This window comes from Hylaeus volcanicus, chromosome 7 (genome assembly GCF_026283585.1).
Source record: "Hylaeus volcanicus isolate JK05 chromosome 7, UHH_iyHylVolc1.0_haploid, whole genome shotgun sequence".
Lineage (NCBI taxonomy): Eukaryota > Metazoa > Arthropoda > Insecta > Hymenoptera > Colletidae > Hylaeus > Hylaeus volcanicus.
In genome coordinates this window covers 17,579,433-17,593,060 of record NC_071982.1, presented here as the reverse complement: position 1 = coordinate 17,593,060, position 13,628 = coordinate 17,579,433, and the positions used below count along the sequence as shown (strand labels likewise).

Below are 13,628 nucleotides of genomic sequence, written 5' to 3'. Positions count from 1 at the left end.
GTTAGATGCAGATTTGATCGATAAAGTAACAGGCAAAATTCAGAATGAACCTTTCTTCTGATACAATTTAACGTCACAGGAATTGAAGTATTCTAAACTTCATTCTGAAATTTAATTTTGATAACTCTATTAAAGCTCCAAAATCGCATGACAGAAAATAGCATTGGCTGACACGTCAATTCTATATCTCGTCTGTAGCTTTATGTTGAAATAGATGGAAGGTGGAACATTTCAAAGATGTAAGCACAGATGGAATTTTGAATATTTTAACGTCACGCTAGAGTACATGGGACTAAGAATGTTTTCCAAGTTATAACTGTCCTAGCACCTTACTAAAATTTTCCAAATCCCATCTATTCTCAGAGCCTAATCTGATATCCTATATTTCATCAGAGACCTGGCGGAATACCATTTGGAAATTTGATATCTCTCGTTAAAATAAAATACAAACAATGTTAATCGCTCTAGTTCCATTGATATAGAGTTTAATCGAAACAGTATTTAATTTTTTTCATTCACAACAATGTGTTTGTTGTTTCTTTCATTTGTTTTCTTACAATATGTTTCTCTATTCTATCACCGATAGGGTTGGTAGAACCATGAAAGTGTCAAAGGGGCGAGTTTTTTTCGTGTTACCGACAACGATAAGTCGATATGGTTTCCAAAGTTGCTATCCTTAAACATAGAGGGTGCTTTAAAAGTAATGCAATCGGTAAGTCGATAGACTTCAAGTTTCAATTGATCTGTGTCTGATGGCGACACTGTCGCCTCACTGACGCTGAAATATTTATAGCGACGATGCTGACTGATGCGATAGGCATGTAGTTGTGATACCTACTAGCACTACCTACCAAAGTTTCACTAAGTAGAAACGTGAATTCAATATATTTCACCTACTCTTAGACTCCCTATGTTGATTTTGTCCCTCTAACATTCTTTCGGAATATTCTATACTTATCCTCTTATATTATTAATATTTCCTAATATCTACCCGATATTCTAACGTAGGAATATCAAAACAACACTCGGAAGTTTAATATTTTTCTTAGAAAGAAAAGAATTTAATCATCCGTGGATAATGCAGATGGGAGTAGCTCCGTATGTTTCGGTCTATCATCGTAGTGTCAAAAGTTATGGTACGGATATCGCTATTCAGTAACAGTATTCGTAAACTCTTGACGCATCGGAAAGAAGTTTCATTGTCGAGAAAACACGTGTAGTAAACGGTTAAGCATAAGTATCTGAACTTTATTGGTGTGATTCTGTCGAAAAGACAAAGACTACACATGTTACGAATTAGAGTTGTCATTCCGGGACAGTAAACAGGAAGACTTTCCCGTCCTTGGAGTAGCCGAACATTTCAAATGTCTGTTACCGAGGAAAGAATTCAAGAATTAAACAGACGGTTTCTGGAGTTTATGAACAAAAGCGAGAATGTTGAAACGGCCACGAAAGAAATCTACGAAGACCTTCTCGATGAGGTCTTAATGGGATTTGTTTTTGACGTGCATCGAACTACAAAAACTGGTAGCTCCGATGTCGAGGAGGGTATACCCGATGACGAATCTTACGCTATCGTAGGTGAGTGAAGCAAGTAAATTTTCTTAAAAATATCATCTAACCAGATGATATTACTCAGGTTATGTTTATTTATTATTTTGAGAGAACGTTGTGTGTGCTAAGCGAGTATGTGTGTTGAATTCGAGACATTTGTGGAATCTAACAGTAAAATCCATCATAGATTCTCCAGGGTTAGATGTGTTTGGTCAACACCCTGTAAAAAAATCTCAAGAATGTAATTGTCCAAATTGTGACAGAGGAGTGGCAGCATGTCGCTTTGCAACTCATTTAGAAAAGTGCATGGGTATGGGGAGAAACAGTTCAAGAATTGCATCCAGACGTATTGCAAATAACTCCAAAGATCTTAGCAACTTCAGTGGAGTTATAAGTGACGATGATGATGATGTTGATTGGAGTTTAAACAATGATAAACGTAAACGCAGAAAAGACCGTAATGGTATTAAGAGAACAAAGCAACAAAAGAATAATCAAAGAAATGGAGACAGTATAAATGAACACATCCATAGCAGCAATGAAAATTCTCCTTCAAATTATGAAAATATGTCTTTAGAAGACAAACGGATTCTGTTAACTCAAATTTGTGGAGTGATATCAGAACACACTAAAAAGTTGTGCACAAGATCTATGAGATGCCCGCAACACACAGAGGATCAAAGGAAGGAAATGAGAGCAAATTTAGAAACAGGTAACAATACGCAAACTGGTCAAGATAATCTTCATGTAGATGTAGATACTTATGAAGAAGGAGATGGACAAAATTTGAGAGAAGTTTTGGCACGTTGGGATCGCGAAGGATCGAGTCATTCGAGCCCAGCAGACTCGACATCTACAACGTCTACATCTTCGATAAGTAGGAAACGAGAAACGAAGACAAAAGGCAAAGGAAAAGGGTCCAAACGCGATCGTGGATCCCCTATTTCGCAAGGCGATTAAAATATTGTATTTAATTTATTTTTTAGTGATATAAACTTTCTAACAGGGAAATTTATGTAATATTAATGTTCCTATGCATTGTACAAAGCTTCGAGAATACACTGTTCCACACGAAATACAGCTACAAAAATATCTCCTACGCGTTGATTTTAAATTATTATACAAGTAACAATTTGTACTTTGGTATTCTCATACCATATTATAACTATCATATCATTTTTGTATTATTTACTTCTTTGACGTTATCGTAACAGACTATTCTGTATCAATTAATTGCAATGCAATATAAACAACCTTAACATATACATGACGTTTCTTAACAATATGTATGTAAGCTCGGATGCTGCATACTCTTAGTACGGTGCTGAACCATGCTGAAACCACGGACATGTTTCTATGTACGTGAATATAGGAATTTTTTTTTGCAAGTTTTCCACAAAAAACGCTTCATAGATCGATAGGTTTACTTCCCCTGATTACGAAATGCGTAATCATTATGTGTTTCTCTCATTACTGTGCCTGAAAAACGCGAAAAATTGTTTCGTAGTTCACCTACATTTCCTTGATGGCGCTAGTTTACTTTCTGCGCACCTTTAATGAATAATAAACACTATAATGGCAGAAATTAATTCACCGTCTGAAGAAGTGTTAAAACAAGCTATTTTCGATCTTAAAGAGCCGGTATTATTTCAACGAATGCTACAGGATGCAACAGGTGCATATACCTGGAAATTATTGAATTGGAACTTGTCAGAACTTGCCAAAAAATTTGGAGATTCTAAGTTACCGTTTCGAGTCGGTTATAATGCTAAATCGAAGGTAAATTATTATTAGTTTTTATATGTGTATCTACTTTTTGATGCACAAATATAAATATTAACATAACAAGTTTCAGAACTTTTCTTTTAGTATCCCCAATGGGAGGTGAATTGTCCAATGATTTCGATGACATTGTCAGACTTCATTAGGAATGTAGATCTTAATGAAAATGATAAAAAGTGGTACTACTTTGATTATAAGTATATGCATGAATGGTTTAAAGATAATCCAGAGGTAATAGATTCACTGAGTTGGAAAAGATTTGGATTTGACAAGAGTGGATCTGAATCTACTCTTTGGATTGGAAACAAAGGTGCTCATACAAATTGTCACCAAGATTCTTATGGTTGCAACTTGGTAGCACAGATTCATGGAAGGTTAATTATTTACTTTTCGTTTATATTCATAAATATTTTGTTATCTTTTGTTTTAACAAAAGAACTTGTTTTAGAAAACAATGGTTATTGTTTCCTCCAAGTTCAAGTAATTTCTTACATCCAACAAGGATTCCTTACGAGGAATCAACTGTATATAGTAAATATAATTTCTTCTCTCCTTCCAAAGAAGATGAGGTAGAGATACTAAAAGTGCAACAAGCACCAAAACTGATAACACTTGAGCCAGGGGATGTATTGCTAGTACCTGCTGGTTGGTGGCATTACGTAGAATCATTGAATTTTTCTATTAGTGTAAACACATGGTTACCAATAATAACAGATAATATATCACGAGTTAAAGAAGCTATTGTTAAATTAGTAGTAGCTAGAATTGGCAAAGATGTCTACAATACATCTGATGATGCTCACTGCAATTTATCTTATTATGTGAAATTGGTAATTTATTAAAAAATATCTACAAATATTGTAGTGATGTGGACACGAGTTAATATTAATTTTTTGAACAGCTCAGGGTTGCTCTTAACGAATGTAAAAATGTGGAAAGCATGGAACAGTCTTGTAAAAAAACAAAGCATACTACATGGATAGCAGAAGATTTACAAGCACAATATCCAGCTTATGTGAAGCTTCTTTCTGAACTTAAAACAACAGAATTGGAGGAATTTTTGAAAACTAAAAGAGAAAGATTTTCTGAAAATATTACTGAATTACAAGGACACTCTTCTGAATCTGACAATAACATTCAGAACACGTTTCCTTCTTGCGAACCATTGTCTGAAGACATTGTTAATGCTTTTTGTCATCCAGATGTTGTTAATAAAGTGGCAGATTTGCTTCTATCATTGTAAACGTGTATTTTTTTTTTAATTTCTTAGTACCATTTAATTATATACCACTAAAAACTTTAGCGTTTAACGTCAATGTTGACTGATATAGGTTAACTTCGTTTGACAAGTAGAGGGAGTTTTGCTTTCGATCGTTGGATATTCGGATATTTTAAATCATTACCCGCAGTATTTTTCATGTAATATAAAATGGGCTTGTTAACAGTGCTTAAAAAGTTGAAACAAAAAGAAAAAGAAATGCGCATTTTAATGCTGTACGTATTCTTCTTTTCAGTCTTTGAATAATTTTAAGGTTAGAAAAGAGTTCTGTCACTTTCACCGAAATAACACAGTTTACAATGAAAGTATAATTTAGTACAAAATAATTCATCGATTGTTCTATTAAAGTTCATATTTGCATTTTAATTAATATCATTTAACATTAAATAATATTATTTTCTGATTTATTCGTTAATATTGCACGTCTTTATAGAGGTTTGGATAATGCTGGTAAAACGACAGTTTTGAAAAGGATGAGTGGAGAACCTATCGACACAATATCACCAACTCTAGGTTTTAATATCAAAACTTTGGAGCATCGTGGATACAAGCTCAATATATGGGATGTGGGTGGTCAAAAATCATTGCGATCTTACTGGAGAAATTACTTTGAATCTACGGATGGGCTTATTTGGGTAATTGATAGTGCAGACAAAAGAAGATTGGAAGACTGTAAAATAGAATTGTATAAACTTCTGCAAGAGGAAAGGTTGGAGGGTGCCAGTCTTCTAATATTTGCAAATAAGCAAGATTTACCTGGAGCAATGTCTGCATCAGACATTGCAGAAGTTTTGGAACTACCTAACATTAAAACCCATCACTGGCAAATATATAAATGTTCAGCAGTTACAGGAGAAAACCTTGTCGAAGGAATAAACTGGATTGTAGATGATATTTCTGCAAGGATATTTTATTTAGATTAATATTAAGAAATGCATTAAATTGTACAATTAATATTTTGCCTAGTATTGTCATTTTTTACATTATTTATTTTTCACATCTTATAAAACAGAATTATGGTACTATTGTTTTTTTCACTTGAAGAATTATTATTATAATAAGGATACAATAAATTCATGATATTTCTTAAAATTTCAGTTTCAATTAATCCAATGATATTAATTAAACGATAGGAACTTAATCTTTCCCTATTCATGATTTTTTCCTTAATCCTTTACCTTCTTCTTCCGCTTTAACCCTTTCTCTTTAGCTTTCTTCTTCTTCTTTGGTTTCTCTGGTGGAAGTTTCGTATCAGGGTATAGTGTCAAGTAAACTGACTTTAATAATTCTTGGTCCACAGTATTTCTTGCTCCAATAAATTCATTCATAATCGCATCTACAAGAGTCTTCGAGAGCTTCAACCGGAAGCGGCTCACTGATTCCATAAATTTCGCTGTCGAGAAAAACCTTGCAATTTATCATTTATTTCAAGCATCTACATATTTTCATAAAATTTCACGTGAAAATGTGGCTTGTAAACAATATCATCTTTTTACCATACAATCGCACATACCTCTCGAAATGAGATCATCAGCCAGCGACAACACAAAGTGGCCGAAGTTTCTGCGTCGTCGTTTCTTCTTCGGTCTCAGCGCCTCAAAGTTCGCTCTCCTAAAAAGTAAAGCCTTCACATCTGGACCACGGATCTCGTAGTTGCTGAGTATTCCTCCCAGCTTGACCTTCAACCAAGGTCTGCCATTTTCGATTGCATTCAGCTCTTTCAATATACTTTTATTCGCCCAAATGTTCGTAAGGTCCAGAACGCGTAACTGACTTTCAGGAGACCTTTGCGGGGTGACTGCTCGAACAAGAACAAACGCGCCGTCCACTTTCAAAGGGTTGTTTCCTAAATACAACTCTTCCAATACTTTGTTTCTCGTCAGGCCTCTGGCGATGACCACAGCGTCTTCATCGTAAAATCGGTTTCCTAGGAATAATGACAGAAGAAATACTTCGAAAGGTCTGTTTTAGGTACACCAGGTCTAGATATTCAAAGTTTCTTTCGTCAGTGCAATCACCAAAGCTCTAAGAAGTACTTAATTACCACTCAGATTCAACTTCGTCAGTGTTGGAGAACGCACCAATAGTTGACGAAGATAGGGAACACATTCTTTGCCCAATGCGTTCCAGGATAAGTCAAGATCGGCCAAAGCCACGCTGTTCTCGATCCCTTTGCTCAATTTCCTCCAGGTCACCGCGGTGTACAAGGAGTTCCAGGACAGCTCCAATTGCTGCAGGGTATCCGAACACGAGACCAGCTTTTGTAGAGCGTCGACGCAAAATTCGTCCAAGTGATTATCGTTCAGGGAGAGGCTCTCGAGGCTGCTGCTGTTGCAGACTGATGTTGCAACGTAATCGAGGCCTTCTGCACCAATGTTGCAATTGGAGAGGTCTAGCCTGATCAAGGTTGTGTTGTTTGAAATTCCGTCCTGAAGCCTCTCGACGCCTTTCGCACCGATTCGACATCCTGATAGCAGTAGAGTGTTCACGAAGCTGTTTCTTAAGAGCAGGTCGGTCAGGTGATAGCATGCGTCTTCTGATAACCAGTTCTCCTGAAACAATGGTGATGTGTCAGTACGAATCTTTTTTCATAACATATTTAGTGGCGTGCACTATTCCTCCTCGCTTAGATTATTTTCACAGAGGACACAGAGCACCAAAATAAAATGTCTGAAAGTTACGAATGACTTTACGTTAGGGTTGATAGTCTTACCGTAAGATTGATAGTCTGCACAGTAGTGTTCTCCATAAGGGCTTCGCAAAGAGGCCTGATAATCCTTGGGTCCACTCCGTAATACTGTAAATTGATTTCACTGGACAGCAGCATGTCATCCAAAGACTTTATAGGCTGGATCTTGGACACCTTGATCAAATCATTTAACTTCGCCACGCCATCGTCTGGGTAACTGGTTGGACTCTCCCGAATATTCCAGAACGCTGGTACCAGGCCAGGATCGTCTGGTATCGGGTACATAGTGTAAAGATTTTGTAATTTTAATTGAGAGTCGCTGATATCTATGTCCACGAGGCACGGATGGATAGAGCTTTCCGTGGACGGCGTCACGGAACGAAGCGATTTCTCTTCTGGTGTGATCAGAGTCTCTTCAGACACGTCCCTATCTTTTTTCATCTACAAATTCAACGTGAATATCGAAGAGCATTTTTTACAGAGGATTTCATCTACTCTAAATGCGACATTTTTAACACTAAACCTACCGACGTTAATTTGTAACTATTTCTATCGTGATGGGACAAATGACAAGTCTTAAAGACACTTTTTTCAATTAATTGCAGAAATATGTTACGTGAAACTAAATTGAATAATGATATAAGAACTGTATACAAAAATTTGAAAATGGTTATTTGACCGGTCGTGGTAGGTTTAGTGTTAATTCAATAAAAATAGATTGCTAAAGTAGTATTACACCAATTAGTTCTCGTAGTTTCTCCTTCGTTTCTTCGGCATCAGCAGCGATTCTTTCCGCCCTTTTGTCTCGAATCTGCATCGTCACAATCTCGAATATATCAATCTTTTCCGATTCCTTGTCCATTTCTTTCTGCTTCTCGATCTCTTCCGCGACGTCGTCCAACGCTTCCGGCTCTTCCTCTTCGGAATAGACGGGCCATGCTTTGTAATCGGAATAATCGGACACCTCCGTGACATTGTCGATGTCATCCACATTCTAAAATATGAATTCAGAGTCAAATAAAATTAAAAAAATTAACGTTAAATGAATACTAGCATCACCTCCAAAGGGTCCATTTTTGCGTTCTAGGTAACCTACAATTCTCTATATCTTTCTTTAAACGTTTCCAAATGAAGGAGCTTCCACTTTTATGTGTTATAAAATGATTGTATTATCAGCATTGTATCCTTCCATGGTTACTGCAAGTATGAATCGAAGCTGTGGAGAGTCTGAAGATATTAAATAGTTGACTTGAAGATCGAGGAGAGAAGAAAATGGAGTTGACATGTTAAGTGAAAATGCATAGAAAAAAAAAGAAAACAGACTTTGTGATTCTGTCGCAAACTGAAGGAAGTTTTGTTGCATTATGAAAGAACATACTCATTATTGCCCTCAGGGGCTGTAGCATGCGAATATGAAGCTACAGTACGGACTCAGAAACCCCGGGGTACCCCAGCTAGATGGGGGCCAGTGGGCCCCAAATAACGCGAACTAAATCAAAATTAAGGATTTACGTAAGGCAAAATAATGTCAAGAAGAATAGAAATAATTGTATTGTGATGTATGGATTCAGTGCAATAACTCCTCGACTTTCCTAATTACTCCAGACCTCGTGAATCCATGGCAAACCGTGGCCACGGATTTCAATAGATCGTTTCATTGAGGATAATGCTGTTCATTATCATCGAAAGCGCGTCTGAGATTAACAAAGGCCCCGATGTGGGCAATTTCGTAGCCGAGACAACGGCGTTCATCGGGCGATCTTGACCACGAGACGCGGTACACCAGCGTTGAATGAACGATCTGTCGAAATTACAATACAATGGCCCAGAAGAGCCACTTGACGAATACTCGGTAAATGAGTCAACCATGCCATTGGCCGAATAAGGCCCGTGTGAACCCGTGTGCCTCGTCGCGGCGTAAATGGGATGCCAAGGAATCAAGGTTGCTAGCTAATCGCTACACGGAAAAGAAATATGTCTATGACTATCGCTATCATTGCTGTTACGATGCTTAAACGTCGATGGATGCTGTCGTGGACCCAAGTTTTGGAAGCAAAATGGAACTCGATGAGAAGACTCGAGGAGAATGAGTCGAAAAGATACGTAGACTAACAGCCAGGCTAATAGTCAAATCTCAACATTTATTTCATTAAATTGATTGCAAGAGTAGATTATCACGCTGTCCAATTGTAGATCTCGTTTGAGTGGCTGTAACGATCGGTCCAGAATGTTTACATGACATAATTTGGAACGTTTACCTTCTTACCTCTGAAATCGGTGTTTAACGTTCCCCGACGCGTTCCGAACCAGGAAGGCACGTTTACGGCTACGATTCTGCGTCCACGGTGATTTGAATGCAAGCTGCGCGGGCTCGTCGACACGAGCATCGCGTGAGAGAATTCGTTCGCTCGGTAGCGCGGGTGCAATAAACGTAAAAAAACCAAGACGTTTTCGAAGGGTTGTACTTTTTATTGAAACATTTTCATCTTCGTAACTTTAGGCGAGAAAAAGTGGGGGTGGGGGTTGGAAGGAGCTTATTATTTACACGCACTCACTCGCTCACGCCTCCTTCTGTATCTGACAACGGGGGCTGATCACATCGCGTAGGGATTATCCATTAGCTATCTACCGTTTGACCAGGGACATTAGTTCGTCGGAGTTTTGTCGAGGAATTTCTTATTTTTAAGACATGGACGTTCGATGGATCGCAGGGTTGAACAACGATCATCCACGATTGTTAGATTAGTCGGCAATGCGCATTTCTAATCTGCAATCGTGAAGTAGTGGTTTTGAAATGTGTAACTAATCGTGTCTGATATTCATTATTTCTTAATTATTAATCGCGATTATTGATTATCGAGTTCAATCGTGGGCAGAGTTGGACATTACTCGAGTAATCATTTGAGTGAATCGACGAACAAAAATAAGACGTGGCAAGACGAACTTGACAAATTATTCGTCGTGCTCGCCTCTCGAATAACAAGTATAATCTTACTTGAATATTTTCTGGTTATTCGAAATGAAATTTGCCCACCTCCAATCGCGGTTTACGTTTCGCCCAATGCTGGGGTAGAACCTGGTCGCGGGATCGATGCTCGGAGATTGAGGAACGATCGAAGAACTATTGTCCGTGATCTCGCAATAATTAATACAATACAATAAAATAAAATAAAAATAATATAATATAATATAAAATAATATAATATATATATTTATATATATATATTTTTTGTTTTCTCATCGCTTCTATATATTTGTATAATAATATAGATTTTTCTTTATAAAATAAAGGTATCTGTTATAAAAATTTCTTCCATCCGTTACAACTTACGGGGTACCGCCTAATACGAGTTATGCGCCCTTCCGCTTCCGTTAAAGTCTAAGTGTTCGCGCGATTTCGGTCGTCGCGCGTCGCGACGCTGGAACGATACTATGAGAAGAAGAAATAAAAAAGTAAAATTGCACATCTAAAAGGGAGGGAGAGGAGGAGAACATAGGTAAGGAGGATCCATGGGAGAAACTCGTCAGACGAGGGTTGGATCTGGAACTATGTACGTTTGAGGGGGGCGTGGGAGGTGGCATAAGAATGAAGTAGTCTTACGCACGATGTCCTCTCTCTATGAGTATCACAATAGTATCGTCCGACGGAGCGTCCGAAGCCTGCGTTCGCGCAGAATTGTTCGCCTAAGTGCTGCACAGAGATGGACAGAATTTTCTTCAAATAACAGATAACAAATGAAACCATCGCGTGTCATTCATTCGTACAACTTTCTCCTAACTCATTAAAACGAGGGATGAACGGTTACGCATTCTTCATTCGTTATTGGAAATTTGTGTCTATTTAAGAATCCTGGCCATCTCTGCACGCCTACGTCGTTCAGACAAGTGGGCTTCAGACGACGGGGAAATGGGGGAGGAAATGCGACAATCTACGATCAACGCGGATACAACGTCGAATGTTACACTTTAAGAGAGTTGCAGGGCCGACGGCGCGTCCAGGGGAGATACAGGCTTAGTGAAATTAATAAGTACGAGCTATGTACATATGTACAACGATGAAACAACGTCGGCGTCGTCAATAATATAATTATATATCGTCGATCAATTATTGTCGTGTATCGTGGAATCGCGGGGGAAGGCCCGACGAAGGTAGAGGACAGCAGGATCGTGACTCAAACATGGAGTCTCGCGTGCAAGTACTCGCGTTTTCGCGTTCGTTGCGATCGAGATTAAAGTCTTAACCTCACGAGAGGTGAGAAGAAAAAAAATGCCTCGGTTCTTGTCTCTCCCTATCTACCTATCTACGTATCTAGCCCTGCCTTCGAACGACCTCCACAGGGAAAAGAAACCTCGGTAGCCTTGAGGGTCTCGCGCACAGTGCCGATACGAATCTCTAAACGTCGAGATCTCCGACGTTCTTTATTTCACGACGATCTTAATGTCCTTAACTCGATGCCTTCTCTTCGCCTCAATGCTCTAGTTTCACACGCTTTTAATCGCGAGTCCTCTCGCGTTACACGTGTACAGTCAACACTTGATGCGGTCCTGATGTTTGGCTGGTGCCAGGTTGCTGATGAGAGTACGACGGTTCCTGTAGTCTTGGTTTGCTGTACGGCTTGTGAGGTCCTTCCTCGTAGCTGAAACTGGCGGTGTTGTTTCTTGCTTCCGCGCTGGGTGGCTTGTAAAGTGGTGGCAGGCGGTGTCTACCCTCTTCGGAGACCATCTCCAGGCTTTCCTCGGTTCCAGCCAGCGCGCCCAGAGAGGTGCCCGACAGAGGCCTCACGACGGACACTCTGGGCTCGCCTTGGTCCTGGTCCTTCAACGGATTCGCGTATCTCCTCAGGTTCTCCTCGTTCTGGAGGTTGTTGGATTTCTCGTCCAAGTCGCTACGGTGTCTGTGCAACGAAGTCTCGCTGCTGGTCGTCGCGGTCATGCTCGAGCGTTGCCTGACCGATCGGAGGTACCAGAGTCCCCCGAAGAGAGCCAACACGAGCACTGTGGCCAGGGCACCTCCGAGCACCGCCACGTAGCTGCCAGCGCTGCTGGCGTTCCCTGAGCTCGGCTCGCTGAGCAAGGCCGTCTCCACCTTGACCTCCAGCACGGAGGCCAGGGCGAGAGGTCTTCCCAGGGGTCGACTGAGAGTCTCGCCGAGGTCTCTGGCCGCGTCTACGGCAGCTTCAGAGAAAATTGTCACTTCCACTGTATCGTTATCGCCTGGCTTCAGATCACAGAGAAGAACGATCGACTGCGGTCTTCTGGGATCAGCCAAAAGCTTCCTCAGACGACGACAGAGTATTTCTACCGATGTGCCCGGTGCAAGAGTGTCTCTTCTTAACAAGATGGTGAGCCTAGAGCAGGTTGGTCCCGTGGTAGCTTGTCCAGGCCAACAGGAAGGCGGAGCAGGCAAAGCAGGAGGTCCTACCCTTCTGCCAGTCTCCACTGGTCGACACTCTCCCCAAGCTGGACACGACGGCAATAGACAGCTCTCGCTTGGACTGGGGACGCAGACTTCGTGAGCCAGACACGAGGTCCCGTTCAGACAGTTCCCAGGACCACACCAGATATTGCTGCATTGATTCTTTCCATTACGACACTCGCAGATATTGCAGTCGTCGTCCCAGCTGGCGACCATGCAGCCAGGCCCACCAGCCGTGCGGATTTCGCAGCGCGTCCCGCTTCTGCCTGGCGGACAAACGCAAGAGTAGCTCGCTATGCCATCCACGCAGGTGGATCCACCTGTGCAGGGATCGCTGGCGCATTCGTTCACGTTTATGCGACAGTCTGGCCCGGTGAAACCTGGCGCGCACTCGCACCTGAACCAATTGATCCCATCTACGCACTTGCCACCATTTAGACAGGGCAACGGCTGACAGTCGTCGACGTCGCGACGACAATTTGGTCCCTCGAAGCCTTCTCGACAGACGCATCGGTAGTTTCCATCGGCGGTGTTCACGCAGGTCGCTCCGTTCTCGCAAGGATTGCTGGCACAGGCTGGAGAAGCTATGTGACACGCTGCACCTTCCCAATCTGGTGGACAGTGACAGGTGAATCCGTCACCGCGGTCTTGGCACGTCCCTCCGTGACGACAAGTCCCTGGCTCGCAGTGGCCACCTCGCAGGGTGCACGTCTTGCCCTTCCAACCACCTCTGCAGATGCAGGTAAAGTCTGCTACGCCGTCCACGCAGGTCCCGTTGTTGCGACAGGGCGACTCCATGCACTCGTCCACGTCTGGAAAAGGAGACACTAGTTTTAGTCGTTTCAGTTTCATTCGACTGGCTGGATTGGTTATATTGGATATTGAGAATTATTGGTAGAAGAAGGCTA

General features: G+C 40.8%; 5 protein-coding genes across 7 annotated transcripts in view; 3 read left to right on the top strand and 2 right to left on the bottom strand.

Moving 5' to 3' along the window:
- The first annotated feature begins 863 nt into the window (after positions 1–863).
- Positions 864–2,630, top strand: LOC128879854 (ataxin-7-like protein 3). Its single transcript, XM_054129384.1, has 2 exons — positions 864–1,581; positions 1,742–2,630. Exons 1-2 carry the CDS (start codon positions 1,365–1,367, stop codon positions 2,512–2,514), a joined length of 990 nt encoding a protein of 329 aa, XP_053985359.1. The 5' UTR covers positions 864–1,364; the 3' UTR covers positions 2,515–2,630.
- A 133-nt stretch (positions 2,631–2,763) lies between these two features.
- Positions 2,764–4,580, top strand: LOC128879853 (HSPB1-associated protein 1). 3 transcript variants are annotated; one of them, XM_054129381.1, is made up of 4 exons: positions 2,764–3,333; positions 3,424–3,710; positions 3,785–4,166; positions 4,238–4,580. In XM_054129381.1, exons 1-4 carry the CDS (start codon positions 3,130–3,132, stop codon positions 4,577–4,579), a joined length of 1,215 nt encoding a protein of 404 aa, XP_053985356.1. In that variant the 5' UTR covers positions 2,764–3,129; the 3' UTR covers position 4,580. The 3 variants fall into 3 exon arrangements, with proteins under 3 accessions (XP_053985356.1, XP_053985357.1, XP_053985358.1); XM_054129382.1 differs by having other exon boundaries at positions 3,192–3,333; positions 3,410–3,710; XM_054129383.1 differs by having other exon boundaries at positions 3,194–3,333; positions 3,404–3,710.
- A 32-nt stretch (positions 4,581–4,612) lies between these two features.
- Positions 4,613–5,707, top strand: LOC128879857 (ADP-ribosylation factor-like protein 2). Its single transcript, XM_054129390.1, has 2 exons — positions 4,613–4,830; positions 5,049–5,707. Exons 1-2 carry the CDS (start codon positions 4,766–4,768, stop codon positions 5,536–5,538), a joined length of 555 nt encoding a protein of 184 aa, XP_053985365.1. The 5' UTR covers positions 4,613–4,765; the 3' UTR covers positions 5,539–5,707.
- Positions 5,708–5,781: 74 nt separating this feature from the next.
- LOC128879958 (leucine-rich repeat-containing protein 74B-like) lies at positions 5,782–7,589 on the bottom strand. The gene is made up of 4 exons (XM_054129537.1): positions 7,329–7,589; positions 6,660–7,167; positions 6,129–6,542; positions 5,782–6,008 (listed from the first exon to the last, which is right to left on the bottom strand). Exons 1-4 carry the CDS (start codon positions 7,587–7,589, stop codon positions 5,782–5,784), a joined length of 1,410 nt encoding a protein of 469 aa, XP_053985512.1.
- Positions 7,590–9,775: 2,186 nt separating this feature from the next.
- The window catches only part of LOC128879846 (protein jagged-1), a 44,276-nt gene continuing 40,423 nt past the window's right edge, over positions 9,776–13,628 (bottom strand). The window contains exon 6 of the mRNA XM_054129371.1: positions 9,776–13,532. Coding sequence (XP_053985346.1) covers positions 11,818–13,532 — 1,715 coding nt within the window. The 3' untranslated portion in view covers positions 9,776–11,817. The remainder of the gene's footprint in view (positions 13,533–13,628) is intronic.

What these genes read in the sequence shown, in the direction of transcription:
- LOC128879854 (XM_054129384.1), top strand. Translation starts at nt 1,365, where the DNA reads ATGTCTGTTACCGAGGAAAGAATTCAAGAATTAAACAGACGGTTTCTG. An exon ending in CGAATCTTACGCTATCGTAG is followed by an intron (nt 1,582 to 1,741) that starts GTGAGTGAAGCA and finishes AATCCATCATAG; the next exon opens with ATTCTCCAGGGTTAGATGTG.
- LOC128879853 (XM_054129381.1), top strand. Translation starts at nt 3,130, where the DNA reads ATGGCAGAAATTAATTCACCGTCTGAAGAAGTGTTAAAACAAGCTATT. An exon ending in GTAGCACAGATTCATGGAAG is followed by an intron (nt 3,711 to 3,784) that starts GTTAATTATTTA and finishes AACTTGTTTTAG; the next exon opens with AAAACAATGGTTATTGTTTC. An exon ending in TATCTTATTATGTGAAATTG is followed by an intron (nt 4,167 to 4,237) that starts GTAATTTATTAA and finishes TTTTTTGAACAG; the next exon opens with CTCAGGGTTGCTCTTAACGA.
- LOC128879857 (XM_054129390.1), top strand. Translation starts at nt 4,766, where the DNA reads ATGGGCTTGTTAACAGTGCTTAAAAAGTTGAAACAAAAAGAAAAAGAA. An exon ending in GAAATGCGCATTTTAATGCT is followed by an intron (nt 4,831 to 5,048) that starts GTACGTATTCTT and finishes ACGTCTTTATAG; the next exon opens with AGGTTTGGATAATGCTGGTA.
- LOC128879958 (XM_054129537.1), bottom strand. Translation starts at nt 7,589, where the DNA reads ATGTACCCGATACCAGACGATCCTGGCCTGGTACCAGCGTTCTGGAAT. An exon ending in TGCAGACTATCAATCTTACG is followed by an intron (nt 7,168 to 7,328) that starts GTAAGACTATCA and finishes CCATTGTTTCAG; the next exon opens with GAGAACTGGTTATCAGAAGA. An exon ending in GACGAAGTTGAATCTGAGTG is followed by an intron (nt 6,543 to 6,659) that starts GTAATTAAGTAC and finishes CATTATTCCTAG; the next exon opens with GAAACCGATTTTACGATGAA.